This window comes from Sciurus vulgaris, assembly GCF_902686455.1.
Source record: "Sciurus vulgaris genome assembly, chromosome: 8".
Lineage (NCBI taxonomy): Eukaryota > Metazoa > Chordata > Mammalia > Rodentia > Sciuridae > Sciurus > Sciurus vulgaris.
In genome coordinates, this window is record NC_136468.1 from 138,796,706 (window position 1) to 138,813,579 (window position 16,874).

Consider the following 16,874-nt stretch of genomic DNA (forward strand, 5'->3'; position numbering starts at 1 on the left):
CACCGTGGGAGTTAAGGGAGCCGAGCTGAAGTGCAAGAGGATTTTACCTACATGGTCTGGTTTTGTTCTCACACACACGTGGATCCTGAAAAAAAGGCACTGATCCTATCCCGAGAGGAGAAACTGAAAGGTTCAGAGAGGTGAGGTGAGCAGCCTGAGGTCACCCAGCTGGTAAGAGATGGGATGGGCCTCATTGGTTGACATCTGTGAGTATTTTCAGACACTGTGACAGCAACAGGTGTGACCACAACAGTGGCCGCTTTTCAATCATCTACTCTAGATTCTCCGCTCACGCCTGTTCTCAGGCATCCCGACGACAATGTGAAATGGATCTCGTCATCCCTCCACCCGGCACGCTTGGTAAAGAAACTGAGGCCGAGAGCAGCGATGGATTGGCCAGTACCTGGTAGAGCTGGGTTTGAACTCACAGCTGACTCCAAAGCCAACAGGTTTCCCACTATCCGACGTGCACCCTCCCAGCCTGGTCATAAATCTGAGCATGTGGCTTGTCATCTGGGAAGGGATTTTGGAAAACAAGGTTCTGTACATGCTTAGGCAACGAAAGTTTCAAGGGTTCAAGATATTCGGATGTTGTGTTTGAAAATACGGTCTTCTGGTCAAGTTATTGTTATTATTTTTTAACGTGGGGCCCTCCGTGGCAGCCCTTGCCAAAAGGAAAGGAAGAAAATAAATAAGTATTTACTCTCAGTGGAGAGCAGCACTAGAAAAGCAGAGTAGAAAAACTTGCCTTAAACTCTGGTTACCTAGAGGCATCAAAGATCCACAAAGACACCAGCAACAGAGAGGAAACGGGTAGGGCCTCTGGGTTACATCCAAGATGATAAAAATGCAATTAAACTTGAGCCACGCTTCCTCTAGCAGGGGAAGCGGAGTCCTACCCCGCAAGCATGCAGATCTGTTTATCGATTCTGGGCTGAGGACATGGGGCCGAGGGTTTGTCTTCGTGGAACATACAAGGGACTCATTAATGGTCACTTGCTGGCTTCAGGGTGTGGGGAGATGTGACTTGGGTCTTCTTTAAATGATTCAGAAGATGCGATTCAGAAGCCTTAGCTATGCCTGCATCCCAAGTACAGGCTGTGGATATGGGAGTCTGAGGTTTGAAAGGATGAGGTACAGAAGTTATCCAGGCCACCAGTGAATGTTGGAGGTCAACGATGATTTTTCCGACCATTTAAATTCGTGGATTAAAATTCAGCTTCATTCATGAAGAGATTTGGGTGTGATCCATTCCTTCTGTTGGTCTCTCATACTTCAACCCTCAATTTGAGTTAATAAGATGCTGTTATAAATATCAAGGTTTCCTCTCGAGTCTTCTAATCTAAAGATGACAAACAGATTAAATTCTATGTCACAAAATCTGATCCCTGGGTGATAACTTCCTGGAGGGCTGGCCGGAGAAGATTTTGAGACCAAATCTGGATTTGAAGGGAAAGAATGCTGTGATCCATTAGTCTTGTCTGCCATGGGCACAGGAGAGAGCAGTGAAGGTACGTGAGCCATGAATCTGTTATCCCAAATCCAATCATTTAATTCAATGATGAGTTTCATCCCTCCTTGTTTAAAAAATAGTTGGGAGACGCTTACTCCATCTACCAGCCCAGACATAAGCCGTATTTCAAAGTGAACACCATTAACGTTAATAAACATCATTAGCCCGTAAAATAGTTCAAGAAATGGGGTGGGATGTCAAAGCTTTACATTTTCCCTCCATTTCTCTGCACTTTAGGAGCCAGGAAGTCATTTTAGCCAGGGTCCTTGGTTAGTTAGCCTACCCAAGAGGGGTTTGTGTAAGAGGACACATGGGGGTGACCCAGGATGTGACAGAGCTCATGGAACTCCAAGATCAGACACTTCACAGACAGAAGGACTGGAGAGTTCCTCTGGAAGGTCCTTAGGGACAGGAATTTGAATGTCCTTTGTCTGGGTTTTGGCATTACTCAGGGACTTTCTTCTCTTGGGTAGCTCAGTTCTCTATTTTGTCCCTTTGATGTCTTCTCATCTCTCTTCCTCGCAGGGCCTCTTTCTCACGCATGGTCATTGCTGTCTTATGCCGTTGACTCCCACCCAGCTCACCGTGCTCCCTCTGGCCTCCCTTTCTTAGCTCGCAGTTGCTAGCTCCACCACTCCCTGCTTGACCCTTGACCCTACATGCTTCCATGTTACGTTCCTGTTACGGTTTGAATCTAAAAATGTCCCCCAGGGAGTCCAGGTGTTAGGCAATACAGCAGTGCTCAGAGGGAGAAGACTGAATTATGAGTGTTGTTACCTCATCGGTGGATTAATCCATTTGATGAATTAATTATTTGAATAGACTTGACTGACTTGATTACAAGTATCACTGGGTGGTAAGGTTAGGCAGATGGGTGTGCCTTTGGGGCCTGTCTTGTCCTTGGCCCCCTCTCCTCTCTCTTCTTCCTGGTTGCCATGAGTTAAGCAGCTTTCCTCCACCACACCCTTCCACCATGATGTTCTGCCTCACTTGGGCCCAAAGCAATGGAGTTGGCCGACCATGGACTGAACCTCTGAAATGTGAGCCCCAGATAAACTTTTCCTCCTCTAAGTTGTTCTTGTCAGGTATTTTGATCACAGCAACACAAAGATGACTAACACAATTCCTAAGAGCGAGACTCTTTATTCAGATTACCTTTTGATACTAGATCCTGTCTCAAAAGCCGGCTCAAATTTAGCTATACGACTGTGGTAGATGGAAAAATGGCCCCAAGACTCCACCCTTTTGCCATGTGACTTTGAAGTTCTTGCTGTTGTAAAGTGGAATCCGTTCTTCCATCTTTACCCTGGGCTGCGACTTGCTTTAACCACAAGGATATGGTAGAAGTGAGGTACTGCCGGTTCCTAACCTTTCCAAAAGCTAAAGAGATTCTGTACGCTTCCATTCCTTTTAACGAGCCCCAGCTAACCTGCCTGGGAATGAGAGAACTTTCTGCTGGAGGCTGCCCTAGACCTGCCTAGAGCCAGCTGACCTCCAAACATGGGAGACAGGCCAGCCAAGATGAGCAAAGCCACCTACCCAACCCTGCCTGATTACAGACATAGGGAGCCCAGTGGAGACCAGAGACACCCCCAGCTAAACCACACATCCATAATCACTAAATAAATACTTCTTGTTTTAATTCGCTAAGTTTCTGGGGTGCTTTGTTACACAACAGTAGCTGATGGACATAATGACTTTAAGTAGCTCTCTGAAGCCTCCGAGCCTCTGTTTCCTCATTGGAGAGACAAATCAGCAAGACCTTTTCTGCCTGCCTCAGGGAAGATTTTAAGATGTCATGTAAATATAAATTTCAGCAAATGTGTATTGAGTGCCTGCTTTATGCCAAGCACTGAGCTAGACCCTGAGGATTCAGGGGACAGGTTGACTCTGCTGTCGGACAACATTCATGGTACTCCTTCTGACCACAGGCCAGTCACCCGAACGTCAGAATGGAGACTCCTTCTTGAATGGCAGTGGCAGAAGGAGAGGCCAGCAGCCTCACCTGCAAGACCTGAAGCAATGGGCCAGGTATCCCTCATATCTATGATCTGGTCTGTCGATTGTGTCTGCGTGTGTGTGTGTGTGTGTGTGTGTGTGTGTGTGTGTGTGTGTGTGTGAAGCATTTCCTTGCTTACTTCTGCTGAGTTAATGAACAAGCCCTTATCCTTATTTTTAACTAAATTCGACGTACGGCGGAGGACATTAATCCCATAAACACACACTTGCTCAGGACCCTGAGCATGGACGTGACCCTAGCTGTGGGTAAATCTCTCAGGACCTTAGTGAGGAAGACGGGGTGGGGACACGTCACTGCAGCACAGAACCTCTGCCTTTTCCCTTGGTTCCCACGTCCAGTCCCTTAGCCAGTCTGGTGACTCTGCCTCCAAAGAAATCCTGGGTCTGTCTTCTTGTCGCCAGCCTGCGGCTGTGTCCCTGACCCGAGCCGGCGTCACATCTGACCCCAACTTTCCGGCTGGTCTCTGTGCAGTGGGTGGGGTGATCTTTTAAGACTCAGACGATGCCCTTCTCTTGCTCAGAACCCTAAGGCGAATCCTCATGGCACCTGGACTAAAACCCAGAGGTCTCCTCACAGCCGGCAAGGCTGTGCGTGGTCCAGCCCTTGCCCAGTGCGCCCACCTTGTCTGGGCCTCTCTCCCCACTTCATGTGCATGGTCCTCTCACCAGGCAGGGGTCAAGCTCAGGGTCTTCTCTGTAAACCTCTCCTCCTGGGCCACTGCTTCAAGTAGCAACTCCTGCCTGTCACCAGGATCCATCTGTACATCACCCACACCCCTCTGCCCCTCCCAGAGCTTCCGCCGCCGCCCAATAGCGCCACCTGGGGGAACCTTGGAGGACATTCACCCCAGCCATAGCAGAGAAGTGCCTGACTCAATTAAAAAAATAAACAGCTTCTTCCATTTCCAAAAATTCCACCTAATCGCCTTCCTTCGGCCATCTACCAAAGGCAGCTGAGGAGCAAAGTCGCAGATCTCCCAGACACTTGAAAGGTCTGCACCCTGCTGGGGTCTGCTGTGGGGAATCGGGGTGGGGGTTGGGGGGGTGGTGGATGATCTATCACTGTTCATCTGCCTTCGCCTGCGCCTAACTTTGCCGTGGGCAAGTCGCGGCTTCAGTTCCACATGTTGCTTGTTTGGGTGGTTGAGGAGATGCTTATTTGTCCCCAAGACATTTGCAATAGCAGGCGCTGGAAGCTTCGGAGGAAAACATGTCACCGGCTTCAAGAGTGGACTAGAATCTTCACCGGGGCAGAGGCCCCGTTGTCAGCTTCTGCCAGCAGATGTTTAGCAATTTGGTGCAGAGCATGCTGCTCACAGCCCTGAGAGTTTCCTTCGTTTTAGCATCATATTATATTGGCCGGGGATGGTGCCATGGAATTATAAGGGGGCTGAGGTATTAAATAAAAATCCGGGAGGCAGTCAGGGTGTTTGGTTCCAGGGGGCTGGAACTCTAACAGGAGGCAAAACAGATTTAAAAGAACAGTAAGTGGAAAAGTCAGCATCTTCTGTCTTAATAATTCGCCTCATTGAATCCTGGGGGACAGGACCCCAGGCGGGGTGGGGAGGGAGTCCCACCTCTTGGAGAGGTGACTTTCCCTGGAAGGCAGGACATTCCCTCTGAAGGGGAATCACTGCCCCCTTAAGTGAGGGTGGACAGTGAATCTCACCATCACGTACATCCACAAGATCGGGGTCCTAATTAGAATAAGATATGTTCCATGCTTATGTGATTACATGCTGTCATGTATAACTACAAAGAATCAATAAAAAATAATAAGAAAGCCCTGCTTCATCAAATTTGGATGCTTTAATTTTAAAATTACTTCAGATCTGCATGAACTTTAAAAAAGTATATTTTATGTAGTTTTGTGTTTAAAAATACATTGCACTAGCAAAAAATATTAATTTTAGTTTTTGATAATAGTTGGCTTCAGATTATGAGTTCTCTTTCAGATAATGAAATATGCTTCTTCTTGAAAAAAAAAAAAAAAGTGGGTGGGATCCAGGAGCGTAGCCAGGTGGGATGCTTTGTGGTCATTTCTTGGTTGTGGATTTTTCTGTCTGGCGCTTTCCCCGTTTCTCCTTCGCGTCCTGCAGTTGGACAGGCTTAGTCTGTCTGATGAGGATGTTGAATTCTAGCTGGTTCAGAGCCGTGGTGAGTGTGTCTGGCAGGAGTGATGGACTCCGCTTGCCAACTGAAAGGTGGAGAAATTGCCGTGGTCTGCACCTTTCCATCAATCCACTCCGGTCTCTGGGGTCAGCGGGAAACTCAGCCTTTGCCGTTCTTGGGGCACGTGCCCAGTGGTGTGCTGGCAAACGGGCAACAACCAGCTTCCTGGAACCGGTTGTTGAGCCCTGATTTGCAGTGCTTGCTGAGTTCCATTGTATAGATATTCCCATGTGGGTTGATTTCAAGCTCCAGTGTGGCATCGGTGAACCAGGAGCGGGGCACATCCACCAACCATCAGGAGCCTCAAGAACCTAGACCACAGCAAAGCCTATAGGATAACCAGGAAGGAGCATTTCCAATGTATTTTTGTTGTATGATCTATTTAATGATTGATTTATTATCATTTATTTATCCTCTTTGGTACCAGGGATTGAATCCAGGAGCCACATCCCCAGCCCTTGCTCACTACGTTGCTGAGGCTGGCTTTGAACTTTCAATCCTCCTGCCTCAGCTTCCCAAGCTGCTGGGGTGACAGGAGTGAGCACCAAGCCCGGCTTATCACTGGATTTTTGCCCATAGCCGTGTTCTGTAAGTGGCTTGCGAGTTTCCTGAGAGTTTAGAAACGGGCTGGGCGTGCGAGCCGCTCGCTGCGCTCCTTGTCCTCCTTAGGCTGGCTCCATCTTGGCATCCGGCACCTCGTCAGCATGGATGCCGTTAGCAGCTGTTGCTGGAGGTGCAGATGACCCTCCCTTCTTGGGTTCTGGAGATTCGGACTCGCCTTTGTGGCTGGGTCTTTGGGCTGATGGCATTCAGCGTCTGTTCTGACGGCGGGGGGGGGGGGTGTCCCTGGTGAAGAGCTGAGTCTGTGTTTTGGACCTTGAGTCTGAGCCGACTTCCCTGCCAAGCCTGGAGTGTCTTCTAGGCACCATGAGGCACAGGCACCCCTGTGGGGGGCTCCTCGTTCTTTTCTTTCTGCTACAGCTGCTGCCCAGATCACCCTTGGCTTCCCGCCTCTCACCAGTCCTTGGAGCGCCGAAGTTCCCAGGGCGTCAGCCTCAAATGCCGCAGAGGCCAATGTGTCCACAACTAACAGAGGGTCGGGGAGAGCCCAGCCCTTGATTCTGAGAGCCAAGTTCAAACGCCATGTCTGAGCTCGGCTCCACCAGAGACCGTCAGGCTGAGCCCCATGGGTTCCCTCAGGCTGGGGACATGGTCTGCAGGATGCTCTCAGTGCTGACCGTTCTATGATTAGACCGCCGGGGCTTCTGAGACAGGAGACCACAGCCCGGGTGGCTTGAACAGAGATTTGTTTTCTCCTGGTTCTGGAGGGCGGAAGTTCCTGACCCGGGGTTGGTTCTCCTGAGGGCTCTGTTCCTGCCTTCTTTGCTGAGACCTCACATGACCTCTCTGTACACATCTCTGATGTCCCTCAAGACACCAGTAGGACTGGATTAGGGCCACACCCTGATGACCTCATTTTACCTTAAATACCTCTCCAAGGACCCCAGCTCCTACTACAGTCACATTGGGGCTTAGGGCTTCAGTATATGAAATTTTGTCCCCAGCAACTATTAGACACTTGAAATGTGGTTGGTCCAAATTAATATGTACCCCCAAGTATGAAATACGCTGTGGGTTTTCTATTTTCGCTCTTTCTTTCTTTCTTTCTTTCTTTCTTTCTTTCTTTCTTTCTTTCTTTCTTTCTTTCTTTCTTTCTTTCATACTGGGGATTGAATCCAGGGGCACTTAACCACTAAGCCACATCCCCAGCCCTTTTTTTTATATTTTATTTACAGACAGAGTCTCGCTGAGCTGCCGAAGGTCTCGCTAATTTGCTGAGGCTGGCTTTGAACTCACGGTCCTCCTGCCCCAGCCTCCGAGCTGCTGGGATGACAGGTGTGCGCCAGGGTGCCTGGCTACTCCCTGGGTTTTCTAGCATTCATTATTTTTCAGCATTTCATCCCTTTTTAAATCATGTACCAGAAACTAAATGAAAAGCATTCTCATTAAATACCTTTTTATATTGATTACCTGTTGAATGATACTATTTTGGACATATTGGGTTAAATGAAATTTAGTATTAGAATAGCTTCTGCCTGTGGTTTTTTTTTAACATTCTTTAGTGTGACTGGTCAAAAACTCAAAATGACATACGTGGCTCACTCTATGTTCCCACTGGCCGGTGACTATCCAGAGACACTTGAAGAGCAGACAGAGCGGGCAGACAGGGGGAAGGTCACTTTCTGGGATCCTCTCTTCGACCTACCCTCGGTCCTCCTTCCTGCCCGCCATGTCCCTTCTTGGGCTCCGTAATCAGTTCCAGCAGAGGCAGGGTGGAGACGGCTGTGGGGCGTGGGAACTTGGAGATGACACAGGTGGAGGGAGGAAGAGTCTCCCCGCGCACCTCGCTCTGGTCCGACTCAGCGTGGGAGGTGTCTACGATGCACTGACCCTCCCCATTGCCTATACCACCCATCCTGGCACACCTCCTGAGTGTTCAGTGCCAAGTCTCTGCCTGGAATCGCTTTGCCAAAAGCCCCATTTTGTGATCCCCCTTTGGAATGTTCCGGCTCTCAGGAAAGAGTCCAGGGATAAAGAAGAAAAACAATACTGTCTTACCACTTAGAGACAAATAAAGTATTTCCCTGGATCTCCATTTGCTCACACCACCAGGGAGGGAAGGAATGAGGAGCGCCTGGGGAAGGTGCTCAGGGCCACAGGAAGTGAGTCATAGGCCTCCTTCCCCCCAGGTCTGGCAATGACCCCTTTTATTCTCATTTTGCAGATAAAGGAACAGAGACCTGGGCTGGTGAGAGGACACCTCCAGTGTCACCAGCTGGGTAGGTGGCAGGGTCCGTGATGGACACCGAGTCTATCTGACTCCCTGCTATTATCGGGCACATCTGTGGTACTAAGGAAGATTTTCTGGAGCCTGTGGGGACTCTCTAGAGCTGGATTTACGCCTGGATGGAGAGCAGAGAGAGCTCTAGGTCAGAACGAGGTGGGTCCACGGATGTTCCCTGAAATGCCCAGTGAGGTCAGGGCTCCTGCCTGCAGCTACTGACTGCCCTTCCGCCAGTCCTCTGCTGAACGTTAAAGGCTGAGGGGACACTGGGATTTGACAGGGACTCAGCCGCCTCCCGCTGACTGGGGGCAGGTAGATGTGAATGGTGGGAACGGAACCCGGGGTTGAGGGGATGATTCTATTAAGCAGGCCCACTGCAATGAACCCCCACATACTTCCAAGAAGCCATTTGCCTGCAGCCCTGCCTGGCTTCAGCGGACAGGATATGTCCCTCTCCCCTGCAAGACACCTGTTATCTGCAGGAGAAATGCAGGCCCCAAATGACATCGATAAGAAAGACCCAAGTTACCCTGAGGTGGGGAGACCTTGGAGACCCTTCTCACAGACTGGATCCTGGGGCTCAGGAAGATAAGGATCATTTCTCCTGACCACAAACTCTGTAAGAATGGATGGTTAGGAATCCAGTTAGAACCGGTCGGTCAGCAAGGGCCAAGGTGACCTAGAGTTGTCAAGGCAGTGGGGACTTGAAAGTCCGATGTCATCCTGTGGTCAGTCAAAAGTTAGGAGGTGGACCTGGGCGAGAGTCTCTGGAAACTTCTCTGGGATTTCCAATAAAACCCGAGTACAGGAGAGGCACATTGTTCCTCTCTTCTCTGAGAGGACCCTCTCTCTCCCTTGAGAGTGCCCCTTTCCCTTTTCCTATCCCTTCAATAAACTCAGGCCTGTTACTCTGAGTGACATGGCTGGAACTTTTCTGACTTGATGGCAAGAATCGGGGTAGACCCTGGGCATCTCCATACTGCTTGGTTTCTCTGAATACTCCCACCTGGTAACACTACCAGGTCCCCTCCTGCATTGCTGGGGTTTTCTCTCTTCTCACTTAAAAAAATCCTACCCCGTTCACTCTTCCCTTCTGTTACTGTCCGAGGATTTCATTCCTCAACTTTGTGAGACAAGAGCTGGAAGGAAGTTGGTGAGGCCTGCAGCCTGCAGGGATCCCATCTGCCAGCAGAAGCAGGGAATCCAGTTTCATCTCAAAACTCTGGTTTCACCCACCCCACAGCTGGCTCATCCCGACAGGTGGTCTGTGGTTCTTTCCCTAGAGACTCACTCACCGGCTTCGCCTGAGGTCTTTTTTGAGGTTTATTATTTCCTTTTCCATATACTTGATGCTCCTCATTGGCTTGTCTGAGGCCTGATGAGACAATAAGAAGTGAGAGAAAAGGGGGTGTTAATATAATGGGTCCAGATGGAGCCAGAGACAGAGGTACAGGTGTTCCCCTGAGGTGTCTGTTAGCCAGATTTCAGTTACTATAACAAACACCCTGAGAGGATCCAGCTAGAAAGAGGAAAGGTTTACTTTGGCTCGTGGTCTTGGAAGTTCAGGTCCGGGATGGGTTGACCCCCTTACTTTGGGCCTAGAGTGAGGAAGCTCCTTGTGATGGGCACAGGTGGTGGAGCAAATCTCTCACCTCATTGCAGGAAGCAAAAAACAGAAGGGAAAGCACCAGGGCCCACAATCCCCATTGAAGCCTTGCCCCCAATGACCTAAAGACCTCCCGCCAGGCCCCACCTCCAAACGACTCCACTACCTCCTGATACTGCCACTCTGAGGACCAAGCTGTTAGCGCGTGGGAACGTTCCAGATTCAAACCACAGCAATGTCTGTGTAGCTTGGATGGTCGTGGGCAGCACAGAGTCTGTCTCTACACCAAGGGGGGCCTTGAGGCACAGTGGACACAGAAAGGGCTTTGGACACAGTGGACCTGAGCTCTGATCTTGATTTTGCCCAACGGCCAATTATGTGAACTTGAACAAATTACTCAACCTCTGGGAACCTCAATTTCTTCAGTAGACGTTGGGGAAACTTCACAGTACAAAACTTTACCAATCCTAGGTTAATACCAGGTCAACATAAAGAAGCTAAATTAACTATATTTTAATAAAATAGTCACTTTTCTCAGATCCCAGTTTAGAGAAACATGACCCAGGATATTATCTGGTTTATCCTTCCTTGAAATTAATTCCTACACATTTTTTTAAATAATAAAAAGAAGTGGTAAGAAATTACGGGAAAATGGGCACTCAAATAAATCTGGTGAGGAGAATAAGTTGGGATAACTTTTTGGAAGGACCATTCATCTGTGCATACCAAATGCTTTAGAAGTGAGCACGCTCTTGGTTCTAATGTCTACCATCAAATATCCTAAGGGAATATTCCTGAATGGGCAATGAGGCCCATCGACAAGATCGTTCACCATAATGCTGCTGGTAATAGCAAACTGTTGGAAATCAACCTATTCTGCTTACAACGGAAGACAGGTTAAATAATTTTGATGCCTCTAAACATCAGAATATATATAGCAATTAAATGTAAGGGTAGCACAATTATCGAGTAATGTCTGAGTTCTTGGGGTGAGAACACATGTTACCAAGTAACATGTAGAGCATGAATCTGCTTTTGTTTTTTGAAAAACAATCTCTGTGAATGTACATATATCAAAGATGTGAAAGGATACAGTTCCCAAATGTAGCGCTCTCTCTGGCGATGGGATGATAGTGGGCTTCATTTCTTTCTTTTTTGTGCATTTCCTTGAGTTTGGAACAAAAAAAGAGAAACTACTTAAAAGATGGCCAAAGACTGACTGGTGGTAGTGTTTACTTGGAATATTTTTTTGAAAGCAGGGTGAGAACGGGGTTTACCAACAAATCCTATGAACGCGAGGGAGGAGATGGGTGGTTTCTCTGTGGCCGCCATGATGAAATTGGGCTCTGATGCCTGTTGCTCTGGGTTTTTAAAGAGAAAGTGAAGGTGAGGAGTGAAGTTGTATCAAAGTTGCATGGGGTTTGTGGTGGTCAGATGGGGGATGGAGACTGGGAGCGGGCAGGGGCAGTTCCTGGCCTGCCCAATTCTCTACCACTTTGCTCCTGGGTTAGCCAGTACATGTCCCCACCCAAGGCAGCTCAGAAGAAGAGACGGGAATCCATGGAATTTCCCCAGAGTATGTGTAACTTTAACTACTCCTTGTTCATTGGTGAAAGTACAGATGATCCCCGGCTTAACATTGGGTTGACTTAACTTTTCAACTTTACGATGTGCCAAAGTATACACCCAGACAACCCATTCTTTTTATTTTTTAGCTTTCAGTACAATGGTCAATATACTACATGAGTCAGTCAACATTTTACTGTAAAATAGGCTTTGTGCCAAATGATTTCACCCAACCATAGGTCAATGTAAGTGTTCTGAGCATGTTTAAAGTAGACTACTCTGATGATTGGCAGGTGAGGTGCCTTAAATGTGCTTTTGATTTATGACAAGGTCACCTTATGATGAATTGATCAGGATATGGCCCCATGGTAAGTTGGGAAGCATCTGTATTTGGAGGCCCAAAAGTCTGGGATAGCCTTGAATGAGCTCAACTTGATATGCAACGAGGGAATCATGTACAAAGTTCAGCCCTTCAGCTGTTATTAACAATGGGTTACAGATCATGCAACTTGTTCATCTCAACCCTCCAGAATGTTCCAGCCTCTTGGGCTGAAAGTTGAGGGTAAACCCTCAACATTCATCCTGAGGGACTGGGGAAGTGGGCAGAGAGATTCCCTTCTGAGGAGGTTCGTGAGTATCTGCAGGAGAACTTTCTCGAATTTTCACACGAGGGACATTTGCTTTTCTCAGATACCTGGAATCCCTTCTCTCTCCCTCTTGATACCTGTTTCCTGCCCAGGATTTTTGCCACCGCCCACCCCCAGCACCTGTGTTTTAGGAGACACTGATAGCACCGCAGTGCTGCAGTGGTGGCCCCGAATGACTGAAGCCAGATAACAACACAGTGTCCTTCAGCAGTGACTGGGTCAGGACTGATCATGTGACCCCATTTGAGCAAAGGAGATGCAAGCAGATATTTCCCAGGGATTCACTGAAAGCATAATTCCTACATCTTCCAGGAACCACAGGAAGAGATATTCTCTTTTGTCACTTGACTATGAATGGGAAAGCAGACATGCCTTGGGAGTTGTTGGCAGCTATTTTGTGCCCATGGGGAGAACCAGCCCCAGGATAAGAAGATGAGGGAGGAGGCATAGAAGAGAGTCAGTCTCATCACCTTGTTTAAATTATCAGGCTTCACTAGAACCTTGACCTTTTGTGAGTGCTTCTTTTATTATTTAAATCCATGTGAATTGGGTTTTCTGATACCTGAAATTGCAAGATTTCTATCTGAAGTGTGTCCCTCCTTTGGGAGTGAGGAGACAGGCAGAGACCAGGAAGTATAATATAGTCAGGAACTATATTATCAGTAGGACTTCTTCTTCCCCTTCTTCCACCCCTTGTGAGAGATCAGAATCAGGAGATTCTCATCCTAGAACATTTCACCGTGAAAACAATGACATTGGCCATATTGAGACCAAATATTTGGAACTGAGGTAGCCTTTCTTTGTGATCCTTCTTCCCTGCAGGATCAAAGTTGCTTTCTTAAAAGATGCCATGAACTACTCACACACACGAACGAAGGTAAAAATAAACACATTTTCCTGCCAGGTAATTAGAAAGTGCATGATCAAAATCCTTTTTGATAGAACAGCCATGTGGCTACTGAACCCTCCAGCCTCTTCAGTTTTTCCCCAAATGTCACCGGATGATAATTGTCCACGCATCAGGGATTCGCGTCATGGAGTGAATTTGTGTTGACTGAGGTGGGTGCTGGAAACCTCTAGCAGCAAAGCCTAACTGTCCTTGGCTTGACACCAAAGTGTAGCAGGATGGGATGGGACCCTCGAGCTCCCGGTTGTTTAATTCCAATGATAATAAACCGGTGGTGATAACTGGTGTCGAATGAGCGAGTCCTGTTGTCAGGACATTTACAAACATCATTTGATATGAACAAAATTCAGTTCATCCAGCCTCCGAAAGTCACTCTTTCTACCACCTTTCTAGGGGGAAGTTTAGCATGTGTGTATCAGACCCTGAAATACAGGCAGGGCGTGGTGGTGCACACCTGCAACCCCAGAGTCAGGGGGACAGCAAGTTCAAGGGCAGCTTCAGCAACTTAGCAAGACCCTGTCTCAACAACAACAACAACAACAACAACAACAACAACAACAACAAACCATAAGGGCTGGGGATGTAGCTCAGTGGGAGAGCATCCCTGGATTCAATCCCCCTTACCAAATAATAATAATAATAATAATAATAACAACAACACAGCAATGTGCATAACGGCACTGAGATCAACAGGGACGTATTCGATGGTGGTTATAACGGAGCTGAAAATTTCCTCTGTGTAGTGAGGTCAGAGTGGGTGGCCTGAATCACGTGCAGTGATGCTGGGTGTGAGCAAGCCTACCGAGCTGCTGGTTGTGCGAAAGCAGAGCGGTGTGATCACGCTCGCTAGGTGCTACTCGGTGAAGACGACACTGCCTGTCATTACTGGAGCAGGCACTTGCTACTTATCAGAAAGGTTCACCATGAGACAACACGCTGTGCTGTGCCTGGGTGTGTGGCAGGGTCCCCCTCTCCTTTGGTGTCGGAGCGCCCCAAGATGTTGGCACACCAGAGTCACCGCCCATGTGTTCCTCCAAACGTGTCCCTGTCGTTAAGCAATGCACCACCACACTGGCCCCGCTGCTACGGTTATTCCACTTGGATACAAGGACATGGTGTAGCAAGGATGAAACGATCATCCAGGGGGCTGCCCATCACGGCAGCGTGAATCGCAGGGGAACCCTTAACCGCCAGCCCAGGCGTCGCGGGCAGGGTGAGCCACGCAGGTGCTGCCCCTTGGCTGTTGGCACTCGGTGTGGCTGGGCCTGATCATGTATTGATGTGCAAAGGCGGGAAGGGAAAAAAAACCTGAAGTGAGAACGCGTGCTATGAAGTGTAAAGGGATTAGATCGCAGAGGGCCTTAAAGATTTGTATCGGTAAGATCCATGGAAACTTCTGGAAATTGCTACCATCTCAATGGCGAAGCATTGGTGAGGGCACGTGATGAGCGGGAAGGAAGGCTTTGGTGTGGGCGTCCTTCACCGGGATGTCACCATCAGATGTCTGAGTTATAAGTAATCAAATAATAACTTTACTTTGGTTATTCTTTTTTTTAATCCTTCTGCAATTTACATACATTAATTCTAATAAGATAATAGGTTTCTTTGGGGTGTGTTTGTGCAGCAATTCCAACTAATTCTCTCAACACAGGCAAAATATAAATGTTTAATGCTGGTTGAAATGGAGTCTAAGAATCCGGAATCGGTATGTCCGTTAACGGTTTGTTTGAACACCCTGTGTCCGGCAGGGTCCAGGCAGGAAGTGGAAGCAAGTGTTAGGCGGTCCGACCGAGGGACTTTAATACTGGGGAGTCGTCACAGAGGCGTTGGAAGATCTGAACGGCCAGTTAGGGGTGGCAAGGAGCTAGAGATCAGCAGAAGAAGGCAGCCTGGACCACCTCCAGGGCTGGAGGGACTCGGGGAGAGGTGCCCTTCCAAGGCGGAGTCCGGCCACCTGGTGTGGACTCAGCTCACGGGGACTGGGGTGGGGGGACAGGGAGTTTCAGTTGGAGGTGGGGCTGGAAGCTGAGCAGCAGAGGGGCAAAACCACACCAGCTCCCACCTCCAGTTTCCTGCGGGTGCCTCCTAGTGCCTGAACTTACGTGGAAGCCCCTGACAAGGTCACCTGGGAAACGGGTAGTTTGCAAGGACCAGTCCCTCTGTGGGCGCAGGAAATGGAAATGAGAGCCCAAAGCCAACGGGTGTGGGGTTATAGCTCAGGCTAATGATGCCTCAGCCCCAGGCCGCTTTTGGGCCGTAAAACTGGTTCTTCCTTTCCTTTAATTAAGTCCCCCTTCACAGATGGTAACTAGAAGCGCCTTATCTTTTGATCCGAAGCCTCAGGTCCCATGGCTGACAGGCACATCCAGCGTTGTGATTATCCTGTCTCTCAAAATCATTATCAAAAACCATGGTGTTAGCTGGCTTTTCATTACTAGTACACCTGAGAGGATGAAGAGAGGAGGTTTGTTTTAGCTGACAGACTCGGGGACTTCGGTCTGCCATCAATTGGCCCCTTGGTTTGGGCCCGTGGTGAGGCGGCACTTCATGGCGGAGGTGCCAACAGAATCTAACCGCTCATCTTGTGGCAGAAAACCAAGAGAGAAAGGTGGAGGAAAGGGCAGGTCCCAGAACCCGCCTCGGGGATCCTGGCTCTGAACGCTTCCGCCACCTCCAACAGCACCAAGAAGCTGGTGACCCAGACTTGAACACAGGGCCTTTCGGAGACATCCCAGATCCCAACTGTGGCCGCCATGTTTCCAGGTATCCCGAGTCCTCTTACTCCTCCCTGTTTCTTTCTCTAGAAACCACTAGGTGTCCCAGGTCCTTGCAGGCCGCCTCCTCCTCACCAAAACCCACCTGTCCTAGGTCCCCCTCGCTCCCCGGGGTCCTTACACCTCCCGGCCCAGGCATCTCATGCTCAACACCACGCCACCTTTGTGATTTTATTCTGGTTATGAAACCAACTCACGAGTCCCTGTTGCGGGCAACCAGAAAAAGATGTCAAAAGCAACGGGGAGAAAATAAAGACCAAGCACCACCCCGTCGCCGTCTCTGTGGACGTTCTCTGTTTGGCTCTTGGGAATAACGCCCAGCCTGGGCGCACAGAAGCCATCTCGGCAAGAGTCGGTTTGGGCTTCTCAGTCCCAGCTTTCCCTGGGTGTGCCTTTGGCCTCCAGGGCCTCTGGTCTTTCTGTTGTCCTGCAGAGTGTGGGTGGTGGCTCTATTTTTTTTTTTTTTTTTCTTGTTTCCTGGAAAATAAAGTCCTGCTGTCCACCTTTGCTACGGCAGGTTCCAGCGGCGGCCTTTCTTTGCCTATTAAATGCGTTTTTGAGAGCGGGGTCATGAGCAAGGACGGACGCCTGATGTCCTGTAATGCGTCCGTTCATCAGCTGATAAGTGTGGGGGGCTGGGCGTGGGGCGCGTGGACTGGCCGAGGAGCCCTGGGCCCGGGAGGTATTGTCTGGCCGGTGCACCCACCTTTAGTATTCTCGGGTCAGAACTGTTTAAATGGTGGCTTTTAGAAGTGGTTTGGTTTAACCTGGGAGCTGAGAAGCAGGAAGGGGACGGAATGAATGGAAAGGCTTTTGTTGTTGGAA

General features: G+C 49.0%; 1 protein-coding gene across 3 annotated transcripts in view; it reads right to left on the reverse strand.

Annotated features, from left to right (window-relative positions):
* The window catches only part of CCDC60 (coiled-coil domain containing 60), a 146,068-nt gene that overhangs the window by 72,058 nt on the left and 57,136 nt on the right, over positions 1–16,874 (reverse strand). For all 3 annotated transcript variants that reach the window (XM_079152033.1, XM_079152034.1, XM_079152032.1), the window contains exon 2: positions 9,845–9,924. In XM_079152033.1, the coding sequence (XP_079008159.1) occupies positions 9,845–9,924 (80 nt within the window). The remainder of the gene's footprint in view (positions 1–9,844; positions 9,925–16,874) is intronic.